Source organism: Mangifera indica, chromosome 11 (genome assembly GCF_011075055.1).
Source record: "Mangifera indica cultivar Alphonso chromosome 11, CATAS_Mindica_2.1, whole genome shotgun sequence".
Classification (NCBI taxonomy): Eukaryota; Viridiplantae; Streptophyta; class Magnoliopsida; order Sapindales; family Anacardiaceae; genus Mangifera; species Mangifera indica.
This window is the reverse complement of record NC_058147.1, coordinates 11,045,824-11,068,905: the sequence shown is the minus strand read 5'-3', so window position 1 is coordinate 11,068,905 and position 23,082 is coordinate 11,045,824. Positions and strand designations below refer to the sequence as shown.

The window sequence follows — 23,082 nt, the reverse complement described above, 5'->3', positions numbered from 1 at the left end:
ATCAAGTTTTTCATATGCAACAGTTGAGACTTAGACTCAGATAAGAATTCATTTTCAAGAGTGACCCAAAGATCATGAGCATGTTGACACTTGGATATTACCCTAAACATGCATGCAGAGATTGAAGATAGAAGCCAACTCATTAGCTGTTTATCAGTCTTTTGCCAAAGTGAGTACTCAGGATTTGGCTTTTTTAAGATTAACTGATCTTCAGTTTGAATTTGTATGTAAGGAGGAGGGCAGTTTGAGAAGCCTAGAAGGTGATTATCTAGACCATGAGCACCAACAGTAAACAGGATTTGGGATCTCCAAAAATTGAAGTTAGACTTATCAAGTTTGGGACTAATGGATTGTAGGTGAGAGGAGCAACTAGAGGTTCCCCCACTAGTGGAGATACCTTCTACAACAGAACTGGCTGAATTTTCCATAGAATTAAAGAAAACCACACCGGGATAGGATAAATTTGTAAGGGCTTAACAGATTTAAGAGAAACACACCAGGATCACACTACAATGCACCACAAAAAAAAAAAACAGTAATATTACTTGTATTATTTTTCAACATTTCAACTAACAGTATAAAGTGGCAATTATAAATGTTATAACCATTGTTATAGCTTGCATCAGAGTTACAGAACCTTGTTATACCAGAGGGACGAGGTTTTAAATAAACCTCCTCTTTCGCGCCAGTAGCACTACACCCTCGAGTTGCCAGTTCATGTAACTAGGAGGCAGACTACACACTGATTATACTACCAAGAGACAAGCAATGCACACCAGAGACATAACATCCAAAAACTAGATTTATTTTAAAGGAATCAAAGCCAATTAACAAAAAAATCTCAGAAAACTAGACCTAAATAATCACATCCAGAAAAAAGAGTCAACCTATTTAAGGGAAAGGACCTAATAGGGAACTTCAGCACTGAGATAACAGCTTAACACGTTGAACTAACTGAAAAAAAAAAAATTTTGCATATAGGCAGTATATCAGATGCACACAGATTGAAGAGGACATCAAGCTATCCTGTTATATATGCAGAAAAAATCCAGTATATTAAAAAAACAGATAAAGAAAACATGCAGACCAGATAGTACTAAATCAAATCTGATACTTTACATATTAAAAACAAAGAACCGAATCAAGTTCAAATATCTTGGAATCAAACAGATCTAGTAAAAGGAACTGAATAACGTGTAACTCTTGCAGAGGAGTATCATGGAATCAAACAGATCTAGTAAAAAAGGGACTGAATAACGTGTAAATCTTGCAGAGGACAAATCATTCATTATTAACAAACAAACAGAAAACCTAAATAGCATGCAAATCTAGTAGAGATCAAATCATTCGTTATTAACAATCAAACACTGAACTGGCTAACATGCAAACCGACTCAAGTTCAAATATCTTGGTGTCAAACAGGTCTAAAAAAAACTGAATAACGTGTAAATCTTGCAGAGAACAAATCATTCGTTATTAACAACCAAACAAAAAAATGAATAGCATGTAAATCTAGCAGAGAACAACTCATTCCATGTAAATCTAGCAGAGAACAACTCATTCCATGTAAATCTAGCAGAGAACAACTCATTCCATGTAAATCTAGCAGAGAACAACTCATTCGATATCAACAATCAAACAACGAACTAGCTAACATGAAAATGTTATAGAGAGCAAATCATTCGTCATCTCATGACCAAGAAAGGAACTGGCTAACATGAAAATCTTACAGAGAGCAAATCATTCGTCATCTCATGACCAAGAAGGAACAAACCAAAAAAAAACAAAAAAACAAAGTATACAAAAAGCAAAATATACAACAAAAAATCATTATCACAGTAATCGTTTTTTTTTTTTTTTGATACCTCAGCTTTTTCCACACACAGGTCCAGATCTGAAGACGTGAGTCTTTGGCTCTGATACCATGAAAGGATATGCGAGATAAGCCAAACGGAGGATTCTTTTATCAGGATCTAACCCTAGATTTGCAGACAGAGTGAGCGAATAGAAGATGAAGAGAGTGAGGAACTCTCTGGAATGTTTTAGAAAAGAGAGAGAGATAGGGTTTTTATTTTATTTAATTGCAAATCGTTTAATATATTTACAATTACCACCGCCTTTCATATGCGTGTGGCTAAACTACCAATCAATGCCTCAATTGTTTACACATAACAGTTAAGTCCTCTTCATTTTTGGAGCTCACCTCTTAGTACCTCAAGTTTGGCCATCTTACAGTTACACCCTTATACTAACACTCTACAACACTAGCAGCATCAACCTCCACGTCACCGCCACTGCAGTCGAAACAACAACCACTACCACAAGCATGATAGAATATTAACTTCCAATTAGGTGTGTTCAGAAATATCCAAAAATCGAATCGATATCAAAAAAATATGATAATTGTAAAACTAGTTCGTTTACCAAGTTGGAATATTGAAAACTGAGAGTCAGATTGATTCAAGAAGAAGTTTATGAGAAATCAAGATTCGAGATTTAAGTGAAGTCAACGCAGAAGAAGAAGAAACAGAGAGAAAACGAGAGAGAAGTCATTTCCTTGATTTAGAGGAGCACATGTTTAGTGCTGTTCTAATACATTGGGTCATTTTTCAAAAGATTAATCGGAATGATGCAACACTGGTTATTCTGTAAATATGAAATGCATTTCTGTTATGCCAGGGGTATGTACCAAAGAAAAACAAGATTCAGTGCTCTGGACCGTTGATGCCTCTTGGAGAAAACATGGATGACATACTAAAAGAGCATGAGAGACAAATACAACAGGCTGTTCGTAAAGCTTGTGTTAAGAAGGCTGGAACCCACAAAAACAATGAGGTTCGTAGTCAGACATACAATCACGGAATATAAGCCCAATGATTCTCCAGAGCTCTTTACTCTGCTTTCTTTTAAACATGGTATCCTCCTGGAAATTCAACTAATTTTACTGGGAAAGGCGGCTGATCTCTCCAAGGAAAGCTTCTTTGCTTGTGATCGTCAGACTGGGGAGAGCGATATGCCATGGTTGCTTAACGAATGATTTTGAATTGGTCTTTCCTGAATGGTACTTGTGAGATTCTTTTGCAGTAAAAAAAATGGTACTTGTGGGAAAACTTACTTTGTATAGGGGAAAGGGGGTTGGGCAGAAGCCCAATATTTTATGAACTCATTGAAACAAAACTCTTGTTTTCTGTTCATATTCGCATTTGGGCTAATTTCTCCAAGTTTATCAAGCTGTATATTTATTTCGGAGAATCAGAATCCTCCATTGATTAGAGTTTTTAATATTTAAACAAATTCTTTTTCTTTATTTTATATATATATAGAAAAATTCTTTGACAATTAATTTGTCTCTGTCTATATATAAAAGCTGGGATTAGAAGAACGATATGATCACTTAAACAAGCCAAAGCAATCCAAGAAAGTTGATAAAAATAGACTGTTATAAAATACATGAAAGGGAACTGCAATGAATATGATTAAAGAATAGTGGAAAATCACCTTATTCAAATCAAATTCCAGAGGCAATATTTGTTCATTGTACATTTTTAGACCTGGCAGTTTCGAAATAGAATCATGTTAAAAATTTTTAACCCTAAACCAAATTAAAATATTTTTGTGTTAACCTGAACTGACCTAAATTAATTCAAACTATATAATAGGTAAAGTTGTTTCAAAAAACAATATGTAATGATATAATTAATTACAAAACAAAACACTTAGTTAAATGTCAAAAAATAATATAATCTGTTGCAAAATAATACACAATGAGACATTGTGACATAAAACGATGTTTTGTCTAAATAAAATTGTTTTATTTCTAGTTAATATTAATAACTTGTTTATTGTCTTTTTATATGATAAATTGTATAAATTAAAAAAAACATAATATCATGATCAAGAATTCAAATAAATCTACAACTTTAATTTTAAAATAATACAATTGATAACCAATATGATTAACAACTACTTGTCAAATATTTAAGAAATTTAATTTGCAATTCATATAATAAATGTGATTGTCACAAATATTAAAACCATTAATAGGTATATGAATATGACACATCAAACCTAATAAGCTCAAATAAGTAGTATTTATAACACACTAATTAAAAAAAAAAAAGAAACAAATAAACTACAAATAATTTTTTACAAGTCTACTTAAAAGATTTGTAAAATAAAAATGAATGTCTTTGGGTAGAGGTAGCAACAGGTCGAGTCAGGCCAGCTATGGCATGGCCCATCGAGCCGAGGGGATATGTCGAACCGACCCTATAAATATATAAAGCCCACAACACAAATCATACAATTGAGGATTTTTAATTACAAGTCAATCTTCCAAATCACATTTTATTTATATTTTCAAATGATATTAAATCATTGTGTATTACTAATTATCCTATCTAATTAAACAAACTTTTTTATTTTATCGATGATGTTGCAATGGATTTGTTTTTTCTAACTACATCCTCTTAATTTACCAGACACTTAAGCTAAGGCAACTATTTTTTATACACTCAACCATCAAGAAGAACAGAATAACTCACACGAGTGGGCATCTGATAGTGTCTCTTGCATCTTTTCGATACATGCTATTGTCACCATTCCATTAATGTCTATTAAGAACTTATTTCTATTTTGCTTTTACAATTTTATTAATTTTTTTTAAAATATTTTGATAATAAAAATACTTAATATGTTCAAAACAAAAAAAAAAAGGCCTTTAAATGATTGGAACGACTTCATTTTTGTAGAATCAATTGATTAAAAATGGGTGCAATGTAACACTATAACAGAGATAGTGTAACATAGACCTTACACGGTCTTTGTTAAAGTGTTTATATTACACTTATGTTCGATTAATTGAGTCTACAAAGTTAAGTCATTCTAATCATTTGCATACCTTTTTCCCTTTAGAGTAGATTAAATTTTTTTCATTATAATAATATTGTAAAGAAAAACAATAATTAACAAAATTGTAAAAACAATAAAGAAATTATGTTGTTGATAAACATTAAGAGAATGGTGACAGTAATCGAAACAACAAAAATTACAAGTGACATTGTTTGAAGACCAAACACGCAAGTTAGTAGAATCTTCTTGCTAATGGAGTATGTGAAATGTAGTTGTCTCACTCAAGTATAGGGTAAATCATGAAGACGTAGTTATAAAAAAGTAAGTCTATCACAACAGCATCAATAAATTTAAAATGTTTTTTTAATTAGATACGATAATTAATAATTTAAAATAATTATACATTATTTGAAAATATAAACAAAATATGATTTGCAAGATCGACTTGCAATTTACGGTCTTTGGTTATATTAATTTGGAAGAAAATTTATATTAGTAAATTTAAATATTTATTTAAAAAAATTTAAACCAAAGACCTAAAAAATAATACAAAAATTGAATGAATAGAATGTAGAGGAAATTGACATTGAAATTAAAATATTAAAATTGAATAAAAAAAATGTTGAATATAAAAGAGATTGACATAAGAGAATGTAGACAGAGAATGAAAAATTAAACTGGATATGTATGGTTTAGTAATGTTTTTAAAACTAGACCAGTGATCGAACCGATTGTATCATTGGTTCATAGTTTGATCGGTTCAACCAAAGAATCAACCAGTTCAACTTATTATCAAATTATAATGAATAAATTTTGCTTAAAAATTTATAAAAAAAAATCAATTAAAATACTCACACTTATGGAGATTAGAATATGTCCTTTTTAAGAAGTAACAATTATTCATTTGATTTTAATAAAACAATTAAAATTAAAAAAGTCTTAATCTTATGATACAAAAAAAAAAACATAATTCTGTAAATTATTACCTATAGAACACATTTCAATGAATATGAGATACTTTTTTTTCTTTTTTTATTTTATTTTTGAACTTATTTTTCCTTAAAAACATTTAGAAATTCATCCAATCTAATAAAAAATAATTAAATTACTCAAAAATATTCAAAATTTTGATCAAACCCAGTTTGACCAGTTCAATAAAAAAACTATTTTTTTATATTAATCAAACCGAATTTGAAACCAGTTCTTGATTCAATCGATTGAATCGACTGATCTAATTTGATTTTAAAACCATTGTGGTTTAAAGAGTGGAGAAGGGTGAATTTATATAAAAAATAAAAAAAATTTAAATTTCCCAAGCTGCCCAATTATAAGGTCTAGTTTAGTTTTTTTTGTTTTTTTAATTCAATTTGCGTGATGCATGGGCTGGGTCAAGTCAGCCCATGAGTCTGATGCCCAAGCCCAAGGCCCAACCTTGCAGACCCATGGGTCTAACACAACTTGCTACAGTGGAGGGACGTGCCCTTCTGAGCCGGGCCATTTTGGCATGCAGTCAACCCAACCCATTTATTATGTCTATCTTTGAGTGATGCAAATTTAGTGTTTGATATTCCAATATCAATTTATTTATTGATTCAAATTAGGGAATATAGATTCCATGGATTTAAATTATTTCTATTAAATTAAAAAAATAAAGAATATTGAAGTTTTTAATTGTTATAATATTATGTAATATTTTGTTTAATGTTTTTGGGTCAATTTGAGTCGACCCTATGTCAATCCGAACTTGATCCAATTTTTTTGGGGTCAACCCAAGCCTAATTCGAACTACTTTTCATATAAAAAATCATAACTCTAATTTGATTTTTTTCATGTGATATCATGTTAGGGTAACGAGTCATGTCAACTTGTCAAGTCTATTATTTTATATAATTTTACCCAAAGACAATTTGCTGCCTAATTCCTTCTTGAAAAGAAAAAATGTAAGATGCAAAATCATTTTACCACGAAAAGATTCATCAAATTCCAGGTTATGTCAATTAATTATGTTGTTTTGTTTCTGTTAGAAAAATTTAATCTTGAGAAATTAGTTTATATTATTTACTTATTTTTATTTCTTAGTACTCTTCAAGAATGTTTTAATTCCCATCTACATTTTCATTATCCCCAGAACTTATGTAACCCCACTTCAGTCTTTAAATATATTTTTGCTTGATCTTCATTTCAATGTTTTCAACTTGACTCATTTGACTTCTGGAAGCATTCAAGAAAATTGCCTAACTGTGACAAAGACTTTTAATTAGCATAATCAGATAATAAGTATTATTACATACAAGAGCTATTAACTAGCAAACTTCTTATGTTGGAAAAACATGAATAAGAGATCTACTGACTAAAAAAGCCAGTGAAATTTCTGTACATTCTTATGTTGTGGCGTTTGATAGTAATCTACAATATAAAAGTTGGTGAATATGAAAGAAGGTCAAGGGAGACTTGAGGTGAGAAAAATGACTCTAATAAATTGAATATGTATAAATAGCATCATCTAGAATGCAAGAACTGTTCATTTGTTGAATAGATTACCAGCAAGACAATTAAGGAACAAAAGCTCACCTGTTCCTGAGCAAAGATTTGCTCTGAACTCTCTCCAGTCCAAGTTTATGCAATGGGACTTCTGGGATGCAGTGTCATTGGATTTGTTGTCTGAAGAATTATTACGTTTCAAATTATCTCCCTCTCGATCACCATTTCCTGAATTAATCATCATGCACAAAGTTAAATATGTTAAAAGTTACTTAAAATAGCTGATTATCACTAATGATCTAGTGAACGGCACTATGAGAACTAGAATCATCAAGGAGTTAACACCTTGTAAACTATTACAGTTAGTGTTAATTCTCATGCATAGCCAGAGTATAAAACTTCAGTAGCCTACAGATCAGTGTTCAGGAACAAATGACCATTTTTATAAATGCACTTCAGTAACTAGGTATACCACAAAAGTCTCTAGCAGAGCTTATACATATATACTGAGGACTTAACCAGCCACTATCAATGGAAACTTAATTTGTTCACTTATCCTTTCTTTCATCATGCAAGATTGCAGCAAATCATCACACTATCTTTCCTTTAATTGTAACTACTGCTGTTTCAGAAACACACCCCAACCCCCCCACCCCACACCCCCCCACAAAAAAAAAAGAACCATTTAAAAAATTTTTGTATGTACAGATCAACAACATTATACAAACTTATAATCTTTTGACAGCACAGAATCCAGATTAAAGAATTCTGTTACCTGTATGAAATATCCATATGACTTTTATAGAATTATTCCTTGAGGCAATTATCAAGATCAAATCTCTGTTTTAATATGCTTACATCTACAACACGCAGTTTGAGATTGAAATGATTGTTTTTGAAAACAATTCCAGAATTAAAAGCTTACAGAGTCTTCGGCTAAACTAAACAGAAAAGTAACTTACAAAGACTCCTCTCTTGTACAAAGAGAATTGGAATTAATTTCTAAAAGAGCAATTCAAGGATTGAATGATCCATTAGCTACTATTTACTCCTAATACAGAAGCCTTGCATGTTCAAATGAAAACACTTCCTCCCTTAAACAATAAGGACACAGTCTTCCCTACAAGTTTAAGAGTGTTGTGCTGCATTAACAGAAGAAAAGAGTTTTCCATATTCCATCCCATTCCCATCACCGTTAGCTATACAAATTTTCAGTTCTTGACAGATTCTTTAGACAAATAAAGGAAAACCGCTGGGCAATTAAAATTTTACTTCAAAAAGGAGTTGAAGACTGAACTTAACCTAAAATTAAAACATTAAGACCAAGGGAGTTGAAGATGATTTTGCAATAGACTGCAGAAAAATTCTTTTTAAAAGAAGACAACTTGCACATACAGATGTCACACAATCTCTCATATAAACAACCAAAATTCCCTTTCCACATTTGGCCCATCTATAGCAGCACTCATCAACTAAAGATTGTAATCTATCATTGTTGCTAATGGCTCCTTTTTTAACCAGCTTTAGTGCGTTATGCCAGACATGCATTGTGTCAAAAGCAATTGCTTTTCAACTAGGAATAACAATCAACATCACCAAATGCACAACCTTCACCTACGGAAAATCTAAAACAACAAAAATTGCAATAAGTTAAATCACTAATATATCAATTAACATTTATATATTTTCAGTTTCCGACAACATTCCAGGTGCTAATTTTAAGAATTTCACAAAAGGTTTCAAAATTTACAGCAACTATTAACGCCCAATAAGTTAAAGTCTTCCAAGAGCAACAATTTATTGCGAAAGGAAAATTATACTATACTATAGCATGAATGCTGGATACGTTATGCCAAATCAACATGGCCTGCTATAGAGAAAACTACTTCACCATTATTCACTCAATATAACTGTGTAGTTGAACGGTCGTAAAAAAAAAAAAACTACTTTACAACAATTCAGTCATGTTATCCAATCATGTCAATTCTGCAAGTATAATACTGTATCAGCATTAAAAAAAAAAAAAAGAACTCCTTTTAAAATTACTTTTCTCTACTTTATTCTATTCCTCCAATCTTCACAAACCGAAAACCCCCAAGATTCAAAATTTGCAAAATCTACCACAACAAAATCACATCATCAAAACCACACAAACACAAAATTAACCAGAAATTTGGCATTCAATTCAAAATTGGAAACTAACCCAGAATTTTAAAATCAAAATTACCAGATGGGTTGTCGTGATTCTTCTTAGCCATTGCTTTGACAAGCAAAGAATGATGATAAACGTTAGAAGAAAAAAGCACTCTGGTTTTCAAAAGCCTGATCTCGAAAACACCAACTTTTCCCAAATTTGCCGAGCTGGGTTTCAAGTTTCTCATCATCCAAACAGGTGTTAAGCTTGTGTTCTTCACCTGAACAGTCCACAGACCCATTTTCCACTGAGAAAATTATATTTTTTTCGCTGTGCTGGAGTCTATTTTTGTTTCCAATTTTCTTGGAAAGTGTTAAAATATGAAAAAGGATTGTATTTTTGGTATTTATTAAATTGTCTGAATGATACAATTTATACAGGCACAAAAAATTAAATGAGGGAATAGGAATCTACGTAATAAATACACAATAATTCTTAACGGGAAAACAAATATTCTAGGAAACCATATATATTCAAAACAGAAAATATCAGAAAGGAATCCGTAATCCGTTAGACACGATGAAAATGAGGGGGAGGGTGATAAAGCAGATATATTAAACAAACTAGTCGATTAGGCCCCATTATTTTTAATGAATATCGTAAACTCCTTCAGTTTTCAAAACACTAATATCTTGCTTGCACTATTCATTATTAGTTTTTCGTTGGAGTAGGACTCCATTCAATCTAAGATAGCTTGTGCTTCAATTCGATTAGATCGAACCCAAAAATAAGTCATCATGGCTTGAGCTTGAACTTGAGCAATAGTTTTTAAAAAATTTTAACTTGAGTTCAAACCATGAAAGTTGAGCTCAATTTTTTTAATTATTAAAAAACAATTTTCAAATTTTCAAATTTATGTTTTCTAACAAAAAACAACATGTATGTAAGTTTATTTGTGACAAGAAATAAAAAATTAAAAGGCACTTAATAAAATATTGTAACTGGTGTTTATAACAGCTAATTGTATCTACAAGTTAAAGGATATTATAACAGATGTAGTAGATAAATACAAAATTAATATCTCATATACTCAAATTTAGTATGTAAAAAACTAGACTTTGAATGAGATTTGGGATTCACTTGAGGAATCTTTCCAATTATTATCGACATATTGTTACAACCTATCATAGAAAACCGCCTAAAATGCATGTGAACAATAACAATCGTCGATGCCACATCGTTTTCCTCTTTCTCTAGCCAAAAATACCAACTTACACCACAATACAAACTAAATCATTATCCCTAGGCAATATTCGACATCTTCTGACACAAAAACTAACCAAATCATAGAGAAATCCAAGCAAATTGAACTAACAACACAACATCTGAAAAAATCATAATCTGATGCTGACAACATTTTTCGACTTCATCTGGTACAAAAACTAAGCAAATCAATCTAAATAATCACACAACAAGAACAAAACTACTTTCAAACAGCAAACAGACAAAATGTCATGAAGAAATCGAGTAGAAAAAATAACAAGATGCTTCTTTCCAGTTATCAACAGCTTTGGCGTGGCATAAATGAGTGTGGTGTGAAATATGAAATCGCTTTTGGGTTGTGGTATTGGATGGGTAAAAGTTGTAACCCACCATTAGTTTGCTCAAAAAAGTTGAATTCAAAATCTTTTGCCTAAAAATGTATACTGAATAGGCAGGAAAATTTTTGTTTAAATTAATTAATTTCCCTTATAAAAAAAAAGAACTTCTAATAAGGCAACAACATGATATCACTTTTCCTAAATAAAATAAAGTAACAAATCCATACCCAATTTATTAGATGCTCCAAAATTCTGGTATCTTAACAAAAATCACTTTGTAATAAAAAACCCTAATCACAATCAAGCTTTGGATTTGTTCAGGTTTTAAATTTGGCGGCAAAAGAAGGCCATTCAGTTATTTTAGTTGAATTCCGACACGTGTCAGTTTCTGAACTACTTAAAAGTCTTACTCACACCTGCTACCCACTTATTGCTGTGCACGTCTACCTTGTTTGCTCTTAAGATCGTCATCGCCTTTTCCTCCCGCAACTAACAAACAAATATTATAAAATTAATTAAATAAAATAACTAATAATGTATTCTAAAATTACTTAATTATAATAATAATAATAATGAAAAGAATTTAAAAAATTGTATAAATCGATATATAAACAGTATAATTTAATCTAAAATATTATTTTCATTGAAATTAACCATTTTAATTAGAGGGTATAAACAAATCAATAAAAAAAGACAAGTTACAAAAGAGAGTCAATATGGTCGAATATGACAAATTTCACCGTCTTTAATTATAGTTTCAAAATTATAAAAGTAAAATTGTTACTTTTTAAACTTAAGATATAAGAAAATTATTATTTTTAAATTGAGAGAGTTTTAATTAGAGAGTATAAACAAATAAGCAAAAAAATATAAGTTATAAAAAAGAGTCAATATGGTCGGAGATAATAAATTTCACCATTTTTTAAGATAGTTTCAAAATTCTAAAAATGAAATTATTATTTTTTAAACTTTAGATATAAGAAAATTATTATTTTTAAATTGAGAGAAGAAAATATAATAAAATTTTAATTTTTTAAATATTTTTGTTAAATAATGATTTTATTCTTAATTTTAATTCAGTTTTTTAATAAAATTTTACTAATAGATGAGTATTTGAATTTTTTGAAATCATATAGCATGACTTTAGGATTACTCATAAGCTTGGGTTTTGGCCTAAATTTATTATAAATAAACATGACTGATAGAAATAAAAAGAATGTTACGTTGTTTACAATTACATGTAAAAAAGCTGTGAAAAGCAGAAAATGATTGGATTTCCGGAGATGTAGCTCCGCAAATCACTCTTCTTCGTCCCTTTGATACACACTGGACACAACTCATATTGCATCATCAAAATTGAAATTTTAATTTGTTTTTTATTTTTTTATTTTTTTTATTGATTTTTCCATTCATACCCTCTCAATCTTTCAATCGTCAATCTCCACAAAAGAAAAATAATTATTTTCCCCATTTTGATTCATTGAATTAAAAAAAAAAAAAAACCAGCCACCCACAAAGGCCGGTCAGAATCCCTGCATTGAAGAGCATATTGTTTTTTTTTTTGGTTTATGTTCAGTGTTAGGACTTGTGGGTTGGTTTGGATATTGCCTGGTTTTGTGTTAGGAATAACTTCTCCTTTTAGCCTTCTTTAATTTGTGATTTTTTTTTAAGTGTTTTGTTTTGAAGAAAGTTTCGAACTTTGAGACTTGAATTTGAAGAGGTTTCTAGGTTTTGACATTTTGATGATGTTAGTGCGTTAATTCAATGAGGTAACGAGATTGGTCTCTTGATTTGGAAGTAATACGATTGTTATTTGGTTCGAAGTGAGAGTACCCAGATTGAGAAATTTACAGGAAATGTGTTAGTTACTGAAATTTGGAAGATTAGTGAAGATTTTGGATTTCTGTTGAAATGCAAAGGCACCCATTTGCTTAATGTTAAAGTTATTGCAAAAGGGTGGCCTGTATATCTTTGCAACACACTAATTTGGGGAGAAGTTAAAGATTATGGGCTGCCTTTGCTCAAAAGAGGCCGCTCCAGAGGATGATGTAACTGCGGATGACAGAAAGAAAGAGTTTAAAATTGCTTCTGTTCAATTGATTGCACCCGCCCCTTCATTGCAAGATGAGTCCATAGCGAGAAAAAGTGCTGCGAAAGAGGATTCTGTAGTGAGGAGATTGAGGGAGGATTCTGTAGGGGGAGGAGGCAGACGAGGAAATGTATCAGCACGGCCGTCCTTTAAGAGTGGTGGTGGTGGGGGAGGAGGAGGAGGGGTTGCATCAGCAAGGCCGTCGCTTAGAGCTAATCCAAGTTCTGTAAGTGTTTTTTTGGAAGATGCAGAAAAGAAGGATTGGATTGTAGAGAGGCCAAAGAGATCATATCATCAAAGAAGTGCTACAATGGATGCTGGAGCTTCCATTGCAGGCGTTGGAGGACGATCACATATATTGAGGCCACTTCTTGGTGCTGAAGGAGAGCAAGTTGCTGCTGGATGGCCATTATGGCTAGCTTCAGTTGCAGGTGAAGCTATAAAAGGGTGGGTGCCTCGACAAGCAGACTCCTTTGAGAAGATAGAAAAAGTTAGTTCTTGTTATTGCTTGTTAGTAGTTCAATTCTTTAATCATCTTCATTATGGTTGGATAAGTGGATTAACATTCTTGTAATTGTTGATTCTTATGTAATGATAAATTTTACTATGATTTTGATGATTTGTTGCTTTACAACAAACCTGCAACGTTGAATGGTGTTACTAGTTGTCGTTAGTAATAGAAACTTTTCAAAATACTTTTCTTTACTTGGGCATCAGAAAGAATGTATCTTCCTCATGTTTTCTTAATAGCTACAGAATATGTTGAACAAAATTCGAACTTCTTTTCTTTTTTGTTGATATCAAATCTCTTTATTCTAATTATCAGTGAAACTCAGACTGAAAATCAGTTTATTATAAAGCATAAAATAATACCAGCTAATGTTGTTGCTGCCATTGTAGTGACACATTGATATGATGATGAAACTAAACCCTTTCGAATGCAAACTATTGAACTGAAGTTTGTTGGTTTGTTAATGTTGTGATTTGTGGGAACACCATTTATGTTTGAGTGCATATGGGTTTCTGGTTGCTTTCTTGGTGTAAGCTGGTTATGAATTTGCACGGATTGTTCTGCTCTCCTGTACTAATTTCCAAGTTGTATGATACATGTGCAGATTGGGCAAGGAACTTATAGCAGTGTATACAAGGCCCGTGATCTTGAAACTGGTAAAATTGTTGCATTGAAGAAGGTGCGGTTTGTCAACATGGATCCAGAAAGTGTTCGTTTTATGGCTAGAGAAATCTACATTTTGCGTAAAGTGGATCATCTAAATGTTATAAAGCTTGAGGGAATAGTCACTTCAAGGATGTCAGACAGCTTGTACCTAGTCTTTGAGTACATGGAGCATGACCTTGCCGGGCTTGCAACGACACCAGGCATCAAATTCAATGAATCTCAGGTAGTTTCTTTTCTGCTGGTTTTGAAGTTTTAACTTTCATAATTTTTATTTAATGCACACAGGACTCTATAGTGGGCAGGATTTGTCTTTCATCCACAAAATTTCTGAATTGCAATTATGTAAAATGATCCTGGAGCTCTGAAAGTTCTCTCTCCTTTTCTCTCAACAAGTTAGTTTGGATTACTCGATATGCTAATTTGTGTTGCAGATCAAGTGCTATATGCAACAGTTGCTTCGTGGACTTGATCACTGCCATAGTCGTGGTGTCTTGCACCGAGACATTAAAGGTTCAAATCTTTTGATAAACAATGATGGAGTTCTCAAGATTGGAGACTTTGGTCTTTCAACATTCTTTGACCCTAATCGAAATCAACCATTGACAAGTCGAGTTGTGACTTTGTGGTATCGGGCACCTGAGCTTTTGCTTGGCGCTACAGAGTATGGACCTGCTATTGATTTGTGGAGTGCCGGTTGCATCCTTGCAGAATTGTTTGCGGGAAAACCTATTATGCCTGGAAGAACAGAGGTAATGTCAATAGATCTCTATGCATGCTAGACATAAACACAAGTAAAGGAACATTCTCCATAAGTCTAGAATGAAGTTCGTATATAGATATGTTTCTTTTCTCTCTGAAATTTGTTTTGGATTGATTTCCATTTATTGCTTTTACTGTTCTTTCCTATTTTGTTTTCTGTTGTCATATTGATAATTATATTAAGGTATTCATGAATAAATATTCAAATGGAGATGATAAAATAATTTTGATTTATTCATTGATAGGTGGAGCAAATGCATAAGATCTTTAAGCTTTGCGGTTCACCCTCTGACAAGTACTGGCAGAAAAGAAAATATGTTGATGCAACTAGTTTCAAACCTCAACAGCCTTACAAGCGTCGCCTTTCTGAAACGTTCAGAAATTTCCCTCATTCAGCATTGTCTCTAGTTGATAAACTTCTTTCAATGGAACCTGAAGATCGGGGATCAGCTACTTCAGCGCTAAATTGTGAGGTAACATAAAGTTTACTTACAGATATATTGGATGCTCAAAAGTGACTTTTAACATTAATATCTTGTTAAATTAGACTTGATCTTTGACCACATTGTTATCATACGGTTCATATCATAGAATGAACAAGCATTAAAAGTTGTGTGTGATGTTATCGTGGGAAAATAAGGTCTCAATGATGGCAATACCAATGTTTTAGAATAATGATGCTGTGAGTCTTTTCTGATCGTTCTATCTCTTGTCACAAGCTTACTTCTAGTAGTGTGATGATAACTCCATAGCTCGAATGATCATTTATTAGGCTTCCCTTTGTAGTGCACAAATCATTCAAGTGATTGATCTGCTTATTTTTATTCAGTGAATTACAGGATTCAATTTAACTTTCAACATGGCTATAGCAAGCCATGTTGAAACCCTTTTGTTTTTTTGACACTATAAGAGATTTTTTATTTTAATTTTTAAGTATAACACCTGCAGTATATAAGTCTGTCTCCGTATGCCTTGAAGTTGAATCCTAAAAATGCATTTTGGGAAGAACATTTGAAGTATCTGTTTTATTTGTTGGATTTTGTTCTTTTGTTCTTTGCTGATTAAACATATATGAAGTACATTAATGTTCTTGAAATTTGAATTTGGTTTGTGTTTAATTTTACTCCAGTTCTTCACAACAGAACCACTCCCTTGCGATCCATCAAATATGCCAAAATATCCACCGAGCAAGGAACTTGATGCAAGGCGTCGTAACATGGCAGAAAAAAGGTATTATTCAAGACACTCAACATTTGAAAAATCTCAACTCTTCAGAAATTACTAACACACTAATTTGCGAAGTGATAGGCTATAGTAGTTCAGCTATTATATGTTCTATAATTATTTGTCAAGGTTGGAACATAAGCCCATGATATTGCTGTCAACTTATTTCTGGAGCCTAGGAAAATTATACGTTTTCATTTTGGAAAGATACCAGCAGTATACAATAAACACATTGTCACATATGCCTCCTCTGCTTTGATTTTAGGCAAAGGGAAGATCCTGCAAAAAGATGTGAACCCGAATCCATTAGACAGATGTCAAGAGATTCGCATAGACCAGAATTCATGGCTCAGGGACAATCAAAAACCTTAAGCACCAGACACAAGTACAATTCACAGGATGATGCTGGGGCTGGTTTTCCAATTGACCCACCCGGGGGACATATGCGGAAGGGTTACTATCAAACTAGCTCAGTTGTTCACCCTATTGCCACTCGGAATAAGAATGCTTCTAACAGAATTGGTGCAGAATTGAGGTCGGAGAGATCTCAACATCCTCAGGCAGATGCTTCGCTTAGAAGTAATGATAGAGTTTTCACTCGAGAACCTGTTATGGTAATCAACTTATCTAACTTTTCTGTCCTCTTTGCCTGCTTTGTTATACTCGAAAATCATATGCAAAGTGTACTGTGACATGAAACCTAATGAATGCACCCTCTGCACCAACCACTTCCCACCTACATCGATACATTGTCATTAAGCTATGTGTTTATTGTCCAATTCCTAGTTCTCTATATATGAAATGCGTTTCTGTTATGCCAGGGGTATGTACCAAAGAAAAACAGGATTCAGTACTCTGGACCGTTGATGCCTCCTGGAGCAAACATGGATGACATACTAAAAGAGCATGAGAGACAAATCCAACAGGCGGTTCGTAAAGCTCGTGTTGAGAAGTCTGGAACCAACAAAAACAATGAGGTTCGTGATCAGACATACAATCGTGGAAGATATGCCCAGTGATTCTCAAGAACTCTTTACTCTGCTGCCTTGTAAACATGGTACCCTCCTGGAAATTCAACTAATATTTCAGGGAAAAGCAGCTGATCTCCCCAGTGTAAGCGTCTTTGCTTGTGTTTTTCATACTAGGGAGAGCAACATGCCATGGACGCACAATGAATGATTGAATTGGTCTATCCTGAAAGGTATTTTTGAGATTCTTTTGCGGTAAACAAAAAAAAAATGTTCTGGAAGTGATAAAACAATAAGAGTTTCTTCATAAATTTTCTTCAATTATCAGTGTTTTGCACCACATGGTTGGGAAAATTTACTTTGTATAGGGGAAGGGCTCTAATTCCTTATTCCAAAAAATGTGTAAGATGGAAAATCATATTTACCACAAAAAGATTAATCAAATTCGAGGTTATGCCAACTAATTTTGTTGTTTTGTTCCTGTTAGAAAAACTTAATTATGAGAAATTAGTGTTTATTATTATTTCTTAATACTCTTGAAGAATGTTCCAATCTCAGCTCTGTTAAATTGAGTAAATTTGATTCCTATCCACATTTTCATTATCCCCAAAACTCACTTCAGTCTTCAAATACATTATTGCCTGATCTTCATTTCAATGCTATCAACGTACCTCATTTGACTCCAGGAAGCATTCAAGATAATTGCCTAACTGAGACAAAGATTTTTAATTAGCATAATCAGATAATAAGTAGTATTACGTACAAGAGCTATTAACTAGCAAACTTCTTATGTTGGAAAAACATGAAAAAGAGATCTACTGACTAAAAAAGCCAGTGAAATTTCTGTACATTTGGCTTCACAGATACTTCAGTTCTATATCTTAAATGATATATAATTTTAATTCTTGTGAAACCATTAAGCTAAAATGTACCTACAGATCTTGCTTCGGCTTCCGGCTCAATTCCGAATAGTGGCCGCCCATTAGTTGCAAAATTTCCTCCCATAAACTTTCTGATGATGAAACTGACGATGCACCACAGATCAAATCAGAGCTACAGGCAGCAACATACCAGTAATCTGATTCGATCTCCTCTCTCAATTGATCCAGCTGCCATCCGGCATAACCAACAAAGAATTTGAAATCCTGAGGCTTAAGCACCCCTTTCTTCACTAGCCCTGCAGCTTCATCCAAACTGTTTCGAGCTCCAAAAGATAGGCCAGGGATTACCTCTTCAAACCCAGAAAGTTTAGACTGCCCCGTTTTCAAAAGAAACATGCTGGCTTCCAGAGGTCCACCAAAATGCAATGAACAATCGGCAAAAGTGGTAGCTAGTTCATTATTCGTAGGTTTCATGTGCTTGATCCTTTTGTGAAGTGGGCGGTTGATGACTATTCCAAATGGGCCCTCTTGTGGATGCCTCGTTCCAGACCTGAGAAGGAGAACAACAGTTCTCTCAAAGGTACGAATCCCATCAAGCTTTTCAGTGGCAACAAGAACACAGCCTGTCTCAGGAACTGGAATAGGGTGGGCCCATTTTAGGCCAACAGGTTTGGACTCATGGGTTGTCCCACCCTGGTTTTGAGGATCAGACTCTGTCTTCTCTACCTGTTGAATGTAATAACAGATTTAAGTTTTAAATTATGTAGTATGCTTCATTGTTTACCACATTTCTCGTCATAATATACGAGGTGTCCTTTCTTTTTTCCTTATTATTATTATTTTTGTATTTTTCAGGTCAAGGAATGAAAATAATTTACCATATCATCCTATAAAGGAAAAAACAAAAGAATCCCATCAAAATCTTAAAATCCCCTTGAACCTTCCAAACTAGAATGGGTCACCCCAGTATGTTGAAACTGCTGATATCAAACACAAAGCTAATCAAGTAGGAAAGTAAGTCAGGTTGCAGGCTGTCAAACTGAACCAAAACAGAAATCTTCACTGACAGGCAAAAATGCTATGCTATGATCCAACAACTCTCAGTTCACGGATATTTGTTTGGATCTCAGAAACTAGTAGGGAGAAAATGAGAAACCACAACAGTCTTCAGAAATTAGGCCTTCATTCTTGTGCGCTTACATACTTATGTTCCCCAAAACTAAAGAACATGAACCTTTTCTATATTAAGTCTCAATATTAATCTATATTCCATCATACAAGTAAAGTTTTTTACCAACAAAGATCAGATAGGTATAATACCACAGAAAATAATATCCAAAATATGTAACAACTAAAGTTACCATCACAAAGAGCGTATTGTACTAACCCTCTGAGTTAAGCAGTTAAACTTTTGGTCTTAACTTATAAGTTGGTCTTAAACAATAAGTCTTAGGTTTAATTCCCCTCCAGGCCTCTCTGTCTAACAAGTTTGTAATGTTTGATAGTAATCTACAATATAACTATTGGTAAATATGAAAGAAGGTCAAGGGATACTTGAGTGAAAACAAAATGACTGTGTAATAAATTGACTATATAGAAATAGCATCATCTAGGGTGTCAGAACTGTTCATTTGTTGAATAGATTACCAGCAAGACAATTAAGGAACAAAACCTCACCTGTTCCCGAGCAAAAAGATTTGCTCTGAACTCTCTCCAGTCCAAGTTTATGCCATAAGACTTCTGGGATGCAGTGTCATTGGATTTGTTGTTGTCCGAAGAATTATTACGTTTCAAATTATCTCCTTCTCGATCTCCATTTCCTAAATTAATCATCATGAACATAGTTTAATATGTTAAAAGTTACTTAAAATAGCTGATCATCACTAATGATTCAGGGAAAGGCACCATGAGAACTAGAAACATTGAGGAGTTAACACCTTGTAAACTATTACAGTTAGTATTAATTCTCATGCATAGCCAGAGTACAAAAATTCTGTAGCCTACAAATCGGTGTTCAGGATCCAATGACCATTTTTACAAATGCAGTTCAGTAACTAGGTAAACTACAAAAGTCTCTAGCAGAGCTTATACATAGAAACTGAATACTTAACCAGCTACTATCAATGGAAGCTTAATTTATTCACTTTATCTTTTCTTCCATCATGCAAGATTCCTTTCCCATACACAGTATCTTTCCTTTAATTGCCACTACTGCTCTTTCAGTAAGAATAGAAACCTCAAATAAGTCAAAGCAATTGATTGAAAAGAGCTAACAGAGTGATGCTAAATACCAATACCACACCATGCCACTCCCCCACCCAGCACCCCAATTGTGTTTCCAAAACCCATTTAAAATTTTTTTGTGTATACAGATACAAACTTATAATGTTTTCACAACACAGAATCCAGATTAAACCATTATGTTATGTGTATAGTTGACATAAACACTTCCTTACTCCTGATTCTATAGCAATAACCACCATATCCTATGAACAGATAATAAAAAACTAGTTTAACTATGCCAGAAACTAACCATTGTTGAAGATATATCCTCTTTTTTTCCGTTATAACTCATCAGTTCCTGAGATTGGTCTGGAGCTTTTAAAAAACTTGAATTGAATGCTCATAATACGCTCGGATTTGATACTGATAAAGCACTACATTTGATGCAGGTGTGAGGGAATAAATGAATTTTAGTCTCGTGACTCATATGTTCATGCATTGAGTGGTTCTGCTGCAATGGTTACAATTGGTTTGGCATTTTATATAATGGACTTAAGAATTGATTAAAAAAATACTAAGGGTAATTTTAAAATTAATGTTAATGGGTCTTACATTGGGGGCTAATATAATCACTCAAGAACATAACTGATCTCATGAAATGTCCATACGACTTTTATAGAATTATTCCTTGAGGCATTTATCATGATCAATGTTGTGTTTAAATATGCTTACTTCTAAAGCACAGTTTGAGATTGAAATGATTGTATCTGAAAATCAATCCCAGAATTAAATGCCTACAGAGACTTCAACCAAACTAAACAAAAAAGTTACTTATTGAGACTCCCCCTCTTGTACAAAAAGAATTGGAATTAACTTCTAAAAGAGAAATTCGAGGATTGATTGATTCATTAGCTACTATTCACTCCTAATATAGAAGCCTTGCACATTCAAATGAAAAAACTTCCTACCTTCATCAATAAGGTCACAGTCTTCCCTACAAGTTTAAGAGTGTTGTACTGTATTAACAGAAGAAAAGAGGTTTCCATATTCCATACCATTTCCATCACCATTGGCTATACAAGCTTTCAGTTTTTGACAGATTCTTTGGACAAATAAAGGAAAACCACTGTGTAATTAAAATTTTACTTCAAAAGGGAGTCAAAGACTGAGTTTTAGCTCAAATTAAAACACAATGACCACGGGAGTTGAAGATGAACTTGCAATAGACTGCACAAAAATTATTTTTAAAACAAGACCACAAGCATATACAGATGTCACACAATCTCTCATATAAACAACCAAAATTTCCTTTCCACATTCAGCCCATCTATAGCTGCACTCATCAGCTAGAGATTGTAATCTATAATTGTTGCCAATGGCTCAATTTTTAAGGAGCTTTCATGTAAAGGATTGCATCAAGCTAGACATGCATTGTTTTGAAAGCAATTGCTTTTCAACTAGGAATAATAATCGATATCACCAAATGCACAACCTTCACCAATGGAAAATCCAAAACAACAAAAATTGCGATAACTTAAATCACTAATTTATCAATACACATATACATAATTTCAGTTTCTGACAACATTCCAGGTGCTAATTTTAAGAATTTCACAGAAGGTTTAAAAAATTATGGCTACTATTAACGTCCATTAAGTTAAAGTCCTCCAAGAGTAACAATCTCTTACTAAAGAAAAATTATACTATACTATAACATGAATACCGGATACATCTTGCCAATTCAAGATAAACTGCTATAGAGAAAACTACTTCACCATTATTCACTCAATATAACTGTCCAGTCGAACAGTTATTAAAAAAAAACTAATTTACAATTATCCGATCATTTATTTAATCATGTCAACTCTGCAAGTATAATACTGTATCAGCATAAACAAAAAAAACCCTCCTTTTTTCATACTTTTCTCTACTCTATTCTATTCCTCCAATATCTCACAAACCAAAAACCCGCAAGATTCAAAATTTGAAAAATCAACCGCAAGCATAATCACATCATCAAAACCACGCAAACACAAAATTAACCTAAACTTTGGCATTGAATTCAAAATTGGAAAGTAACCCAGAATTTTAAAATAAAAAATTACCAGATGGGTTGTCGTGATTCTTCTTAGCCATAGCTTTGACAAGCAAAGAATGATGATAAACGTTAGAAGAAGAAACGACTCTTGTTTTCAAAAGCCTGATCTCAAAAACACCAACTTTTCCCAAATTTCCCGAGCTGGGTTTCAAGTTTCTCATCATCCAAACAGGGGTTAAGCTTGTATTCTTCACCTGAACAGTCCACAGATCCATTTTCCGCCAAGAATATTATCACTATTTTTTGTTTCCACTCTGTTGGAGTCTATTTTTGTTTCTAATTTTCTTGGAAAATAAAATATGAGAAACAAATCCGTTAGAAACGATGCGGATGCGGAGGAGGTTGAATGGCAAACTCTTGGCCCCGATATTTTAATTAGTCTTATCAAACCCCTTTAGTCTTTAAAACACTAATGTCTTTCTTGTACCATTCATTCTTAGTTTTAGGTTGGAGCGTTTGTTTGTCGCACTCATAATTATCAATATCCTATATAATAAAAATTTTACTATATAATACAGATTGAAAATAATAAGTATCATGAGATATATTATAATTAATATCATACAATAAATATATCATACAATATGATACATATT

At 32.8% G+C, this 23,082-nt stretch overlaps 3 protein-coding genes across 4 annotated transcripts; 1 reads left to right on the top strand and 2 right to left on the bottom strand.

Moving 5' to 3' along the window:
- Nucleotides 1-7,093: 7,093 nt before the first annotated feature.
- LOC123229471 lies at nt 7,094-10,029 on the bottom strand. The gene is made up of 3 exons (XM_044655295.1): nt 9,560-10,029; nt 7,423-7,560; nt 7,094-7,257 (listed from the first exon to the last, which is right to left on the bottom strand). The coding sequence occupies exons 1-3, from the start codon at nt 9,765-9,767 to the stop codon at nt 7,202-7,204; spliced, it is 402 nt and encodes a 133-aa protein (XP_044511230.1). The 5' UTR covers nt 9,768-10,029; the 3' UTR covers nt 7,094-7,201.
- A 3,044-nt stretch (nt 10,030-13,073) lies between these two features.
- Nucleotides 13,074-17,776, top strand: LOC123228707 (probable serine/threonine-protein kinase At1g54610). Its single transcript, XM_044654179.1, has 7 exons — nt 13,074-13,646; nt 14,272-14,556; nt 14,765-15,082; nt 15,338-15,565; nt 16,222-16,322; nt 16,582-16,930; nt 17,138-17,776. The coding sequence occupies exons 1-7, from the start codon at nt 13,074-13,076 to the stop codon at nt 17,333-17,335; spliced, it is 2,052 nt and encodes a 683-aa protein (XP_044510114.1). The 3' UTR covers nt 17,336-17,776.
- A 5-nt stretch (nt 17,777-17,781) lies between these two features.
- On the bottom strand, nt 17,782-22,858 carry LOC123229470 (UPF0301 protein Cpar_0662-like). 2 transcript variants are annotated; one of them, XM_044655293.1, is made up of 4 exons: nt 22,494-22,858; nt 19,843-19,985; nt 18,217-18,891; nt 17,782-17,994 (listed from the first exon to the last, which is right to left on the bottom strand). In XM_044655293.1, exons 1-3 carry the CDS (start codon nt 22,699-22,701, stop codon nt 18,217-18,219), a joined length of 1,026 nt encoding a protein of 341 aa, XP_044511228.1. In that variant the 5' UTR covers nt 22,702-22,858; the 3' UTR covers nt 17,782-17,994. The 2 variants fall into 2 exon arrangements, with proteins under 2 accessions (XP_044511228.1, XP_044511229.1); XM_044655294.1 differs by having other exon boundaries at nt 17,782-17,990.
- Nucleotides 22,859-23,082: the final 224 nt, after the last annotated feature.